This window comes from Pituophis catenifer, unplaced genomic scaffold (genome assembly GCF_029215685.1).
Source record: "Pituophis catenifer annectens isolate HBS135680 unplaced genomic scaffold, rPitCat1.0.hap2 SCAF_14, whole genome shotgun sequence".
Lineage (NCBI taxonomy): Eukaryota > Metazoa > Chordata > Lepidosauria > Squamata > Colubridae > Pituophis > Pituophis catenifer.
The window spans coordinates 12,683,426-12,689,425 of NW_027256894.1; the positions used below are offsets into that span (position 1 = coordinate 12,683,426).

The 6,000-nt window shown below is 47.2% G+C and overlaps 1 protein-coding gene across 2 annotated transcripts in view; it reads right to left on the reverse strand.

Annotated features, from left to right (window-relative positions):
- The window catches only part of NTRK3 (neurotrophic receptor tyrosine kinase 3), a 460,742-nt gene extending 455,896 nt beyond the window's left edge, over positions 1-4,846 (reverse strand). For both annotated transcript variants that reach the window (XM_070953879.1, XM_070953880.1), the window contains exon 1: positions 4,598-4,846. In XM_070953879.1, the coding sequence (XP_070809980.1) occupies positions 4,598-4,845 (248 nt within the window). In that variant the 5' untranslated portion in view covers position 4,846. The remainder of the gene's footprint in view (positions 1-4,597) is intronic.
- Positions 4,847-6,000: the final 1,154 nt, after the last annotated feature.

Genomic DNA, 6,000 nt, shown 5'->3' on the forward strand with positions numbered 1-6,000 from the left:
AAAGTGGGGAAGTCTTTGGCATCACCAGCTGCTATCTGGGAATGTTGTGTTTAATGTTTGATCAGCAGTTATCTGGCAGAATTGTTTCCCCAAGTTCTGCAGTTTACCATTGGGCTAAGGAAACCTTGTCTTCTTTAACTAGCATCCATCACGGTTTGTGGACATCATTCTGTGGATTGATGCAAGCCAAGAATTGCCCTTTATTTGTTTACTCAGTCTTCACAATGAAATTTTGGAAATCATCCTTTGGTTGGGAGGTTGCTCAGCCTCCATCTCCAGGCTCTTGCAAAATATATTTTTTAAAGCATCGGAATCCAAATAGATGCTTTAGAGAGCAACGATCCTATCGTGTTTTTTCCCCTTTTCCTTTTCTTGTTTGGAGACATCCAAGACTCTCAGATATATTTTGTTCTCTCTCAGAGGGGACCGATCGCTTCAAAGAGACACAGTTAATGAAATTAAAAGCCTCCCCGGTGATGCTTAAACAGACACTCCGTTGTGTCACAATAAACCAGCTAGTGTAACCCCCATCTTTATCTGACAAGGTAAGCTTCTCAGGCCATTTCAGAAGGGAAAGCCCAGAGAAGGAAGGACACCCTCTGGCTACCATCCAGCCCTTTCAGCCTCTTCTCTCTCACCCATGAAAGACTCCGGGGTGTAGTGTCCTGTTGTATGTAGGGAGAGGGGGAGGGGAGGGGGAGGGGGAGAGGGAAAGGGAAAGGGAAAGGGAGAGGGAGAGGGAGAGGGAGAGGGAGAGGGAGAGGGAGAGGGAGAGGGAGAGGGAGAGGGAGAGGGAGAGGGAGAATGTTCTGCCTTATTTTGTCCAATCACTCTCCAGCAGTCTACAGCCAACCTGGCCTCCCATCCTTCAATGAAATCCCAAGGAAAGTCATCCAGAAGGAATTTTTCTCATGAATCTTCCCCCCCCCCTCAAAAAAAATCAGAGAATATGGACAGCCAGGGAGGTTACAGAGGGATGGCATAATATGTCAACCTATTCAAGAAAATCAGCTCAAAAGCCTCATCAAGAGAAACTCCAAAGGCATCTTAAAGCACGGGCAGAACAGAAGAGGAGGAAAAAAAAAAAACAGGAACTTTCCTTTTTAGCAAAGGAAAGACCGATGAGAAATTAGCCAGGTAAATTTGGCCACTGGCATTAAGTACAATCGGTGAGACGAATGCCCCCCCCCCTGCACACCAGCAGGTTGCTTTGAAGGCTAAAGAAGCAGCCCAAATAAAGTGGTCTGGTGACACATACACACACCCAACTCAGAGAGTGAAAGGTGATTCCACTTGGTAGATCTGCTTCAATGTGGGATGGTGGGGTTTATGGGATTGGCCCCCATCAGAGCTTCCTCTAAGCCTACTACAAGGTGGCATGATCAGCAGGGAGAGGAGGTGTTGTTTACGGTTCATTGACACATAGTGTCAATGTGTGTCTCGTGTGTAGCCTCTTGCTTATTAAACAGGCCTGTTAAGCATTTTACAGTCCTCACAGAACAGGATAGAAATTCATTCGATTCCATGCTTGCACACATGCTAGGAAAAGAGCCCTGTGATGATGATTATTATTATTCAAGCAAAGGATCGTTTCGTCAGCACCCTGCTTCCAATTGCAAATAAGACAAAAGTATCTTGAAAATTTAAAGCAGTAACAAAACACCAGTGGATTTGACAGTTGATGGAATACTGCCCTTGAAGATGGAAGCTCCATTTAGCTGTCATAGTGGGAATAGCCCCCAAGGTTGTGGCTATCAGAATCCTTCATAGATTCTACCCGGAATTGGTTAATCCCCTTTCAAGAAAAGTCAGCTCCTTTTCTGCTTTGTTTCGTAGCCCCCCTCCCCAAATGCAAAAGTGTATTTCTGCAGCATCATACTAGCCACAGAAATATCCAATGTATTTTTTTTTCTTAGCTATTTCAAAAGGCCAAGGTGAAGATCACAAGCAGAGTCAGATTTCCAGCTAGCCTAACAACCTCTAATCTTTTCCTGGGGGTGGGGGTGGGGGGAAATAATAATAATTAAAACGTGTTCTTTTGAAAGGGGGTATATAAAACATCTTTGCTTATTTTGGAGTTTGGAGCAGGTCCTCCACCTATTCAACGAACAGCTTGATCAGCGTTTTCAAAGCAATCAAGTTATTTCCCGGATACAAAAGATTCACATAATCATATCTCCCCCAGCAGTTCAGATTATGATATAGACACACAAAATACTGAGAAGACATCGCTTCGTTTATAAAGGGTGGTGAATTACAGGAGAACGAGAGGGGGAGGATAAAGTGAAAATTGGCAAAGATGCCTCTGAAAGATGAGAAGGCCAGAATCATCCATGCACTTATTTTTCCTGATGTTATCTAGAAACCATCCTGTGCTGTTAAAAAATAGGAATACGTCTGGGAACTGAATGCAGGACTATTTCCAAAGTTGGCTTCTCTGATTCCTTGGGGCAATGAGAGAGGGGGGAGGAATGGTGGGAATCAAAATAGCAATAAAACGAAAAAGTTACTAAGGGCAGGATGGATTTAAAAGCAACCACTCACCCAATCACCTCTAGCAAGTTAGCATTGTCTCTAACCAACCATGCAGGAAAATATTTGGAAACAGAAATATTCTTCCCTCTCTCACACACACACAAATGCATAAACACACATGGACACACACACACTCTCTCTTCCCATGCTCTCTAGGGACTAGTAACTTTTGCACAAGTTATTTGCAAGGCCAAGGGCCAGGATCTTTAGGATCTACCCAGCCCAGGAGAAACACAGAAAGCCCATCTTAAAAGAGTATTTTAAAATGCCACCTTCTCAACTTCTGTGCACCACGAAGGTCTCTCTTTGCCAAACAAGCACAAAAATATCACATACATATTTGGGCAATTATTTCCGAGCTCTGGTAGAGCTGAAAAGCACCTCCCTTGTTCCAAGGATGGAAAAACAGCAACCTAAAGTCATCCATCTGTTGTGCCCCCCCTCCCCCACTCCTTCTCTGAAGTGTCTTGTGCCACTGGGATATTTAATTAATAAGAATACCCACCCTCCCCTTTCTCATTAGCGATGCCTATCTTTTCTTGCATTTCACTGCATAATAATAATAATAATAATAATAATAATAATAATAATAATAATAATAAGCATCACACATTCCTCATCCTGCAACCCCCCCACCCCCTCCCCATCCCTATGGGAGTTCTGTGGGTAACTTACACAGGAGATTTCCCCCACCCCCACAAGCCTACTTGGGTCTGGGTCTGTCCATCCACTCCTTGTCTATAAACAAGCCTCTCTCTGTGTGTGTATTAGCACAATGCAGAAAGCCAAGCCAAGAGGTGTTTGGTGTGATTCATATTTGCAATCTAGGTTTGATAAAACTTGTGAAAAGAGGTGGGGGGTTGGATTATGGTTCATTTCCCTTCTACCCCCATCCACCACCACCCCTCACTGATGGGATTTTATGTGGTGTTTCATCCATTGGGGTTTCCTAACCAGGAGAAAGAAGAAGGAAGTTGGGAGTTGATTTTTCCAGATAAAGCAGCAAAGCACACCAGCTAAAAATATCTGTGCTTTCCATAGCCCCCAACACAGGCCAGCTACTCCAAAATATGCACTGCTTAAAGGAGGAGGGAGGAGAGAAAAAGAGAGTGGGGTGGTGGTGGTTAGGAGAGAAAGGACTGGTTCTGGAATCAGACACACTGGCCATTAAAATATGTGTGTGTTAGCTTCTGTGCGTCCATGGGCCTCTCTCTCTCTGTCTGTGTATAACAACTTGAATGTGGATGACTTTATGTAGGACAATTATTTCCAAAAGGTCATTTTAGGCACACACAGGCATTAATTTGTGTGTGTGTGTCCCTCTCTCTCTCTCTCTTTCTCACTCTCTGGGCATATATATCTGCAGTGTTAATAGGGTTGTGGTTTAAGAAAAGCATGAACAAGGGCAGGGTATAAAAGGAAGAGGAGGGGGAGAAAGAATCAGAAAAAGTCCTGTTATAGTGGGGGTGAGGGAGAGACAGAGACCATGTTCTTCTTTGCACACAGTTTAAAGCAAGCTAGAGATTATAGGTAACTGGAAGATCGGTTGGCCAGATATACAACCTCTCTCTCTCTCTCTCTGCCACGCAAATGCGTGTACACACACGGAGTGCTGCCCCCTCTCCCAACTGCCTTGCTTGGCAAACCCCTTCCCCGACTCCACTGGCCCTTTCTAGCTTTTTTTTTTTTTTGCAAACTGTTGCTTTTTTTTTTTCTTCCATAGAGGGAGGCTCCCAGAATTTGCGGGGGCGGAGGGGAAAAGGGATGCTAAATCTGCATTCAGCGAAACGCAGTTCGGTCCCATCCTAATCTTCCTTCGGCAGCAGGCGAGTCGGTGGCCCGAGAGGGCATCGTCGGATACCTTCACCAGAAAGCACAAGCCAAACCTTCGCTTCCCTTCTTCTTCCCCCCCCACTCCACTCCACTCCACTCCACCCCACCCCTGCATTCTCCTTTACAGTCACCACACATTCGTATTGGAACACACGGGGGAGAGGTGGGGGGGGGGAGTGAGGAAGAGAGAGAGAGAGAGAGAGAGAGAGGGCGAAGAAAAGGGACTTACATCGAAGTGATATTCCTAGAGATATCCGTGATGTTGATGCTGGCATTTCCATTGGTGGATCCCGAATCTTGCCCCTCCAGCAGAGGGAAGAGGTTGCCATCATCCGGTTTTTTGCAATTGATCTCGGTTTTGTTGCAAAGGCAGTTGGCAGGGCAACCCAAAACGGAAACCAAGTAGTCACCCCAAATGCTCCAGAGCCAGAAAACCTTCCAAAAACTACATTTGGTCGGACAAAACGAGACATCCATCTTCGACTGGGGTGGCTTTATTTAAAAAAAAAAAAAGGAAAGAGAGAGAGAGAGAGAGAGAGAGAAAGGAGGAAAGATTGCCAAGGGGAAGAAGAAGAAGAAGAAGAAGAAAAAGGGGGAGGGAAGGAGGGAGGGAGGAAGCAGCGTAGAAGGAGAGGGGAAAGAGAAGGTTTTAAGGGAAGGGGGGAGGAAAGAAAGAGAGGGGGGAAAGGAAACCTCAACCCCCAAATAAAAAGCAAAAAACGGGGAGGGGGGAGGGAAGAAAAAAAAAAAAGACCAAACCACCCTCAAGCGATCGGAGCAAGAAAAAATCCTCGCGACGTTGAAACCATGTTGGCCAAAGGCGGAGAGGCTGTAAATTCCCTCTTACGAGAGCGGCGCGCGAGGCATAGCGGCTGGTGGAGAGAGATGCGCGCGCGTGTGTGTGCGGTGTGTGTGTTTGTGTGTGTGTGTGTGTGTGTGTATGTGGGGTGGCGGGATGGCGAGAGGGGAGGGAGGGGGGGACGATGTTGCGCGCGTGTCCCGGTGCCTTGTTGATCCACCGTAGTAGGGCTCGCTCTCTGGCTCGCTGGCTGCTCTTCCCGAGACTTGTGAAGATTGCAACAGAAGATTCGCAGCGACACGGAGGAGGAGGAGGAGGAGGAGGAAGAGGAGGAGGAGGAGGAAGCGAGGGCGGGCGAGGAGGGGGCTCCTATACTGATGCTCCAAGTCCCCAAGTCCCACCTACTGGGCAAAATGAAAACTGAAACACCTGCAGGGGAAATATATATATATATATATATATCTCATATATATCACCGGGCAGTGGGAAGAGAGAGAGAGCGCGAGAGAGAGTCACGAAGACGGCCCTGTTCGCCCTTCCTTGGCTTCCCACGCCCAGCGGTGCTGCAGAAGTGAAGCGGCACACAACCGACGAGGCGGCGGCGACTGTCGGCGATTGAATCACAGCCCCGGTCCCCGCCGTTTGCACGCGTGACTCCGCTCGGCGCGTGGTTTTTTTGGGGTTGTTCTTTTTTTTTTGCAAGGCTTTTGGCACCCGGGATGCAGCTTCCCAGCTCTCTCGCTCTCTCTGTGTGCGCGGCGGCGGCGATGGGAAAGGAAGGGAAGGGAAGGGGGGGGTGGAATCCACGCGTGGTTGTGATTGCTGAAGTTCGG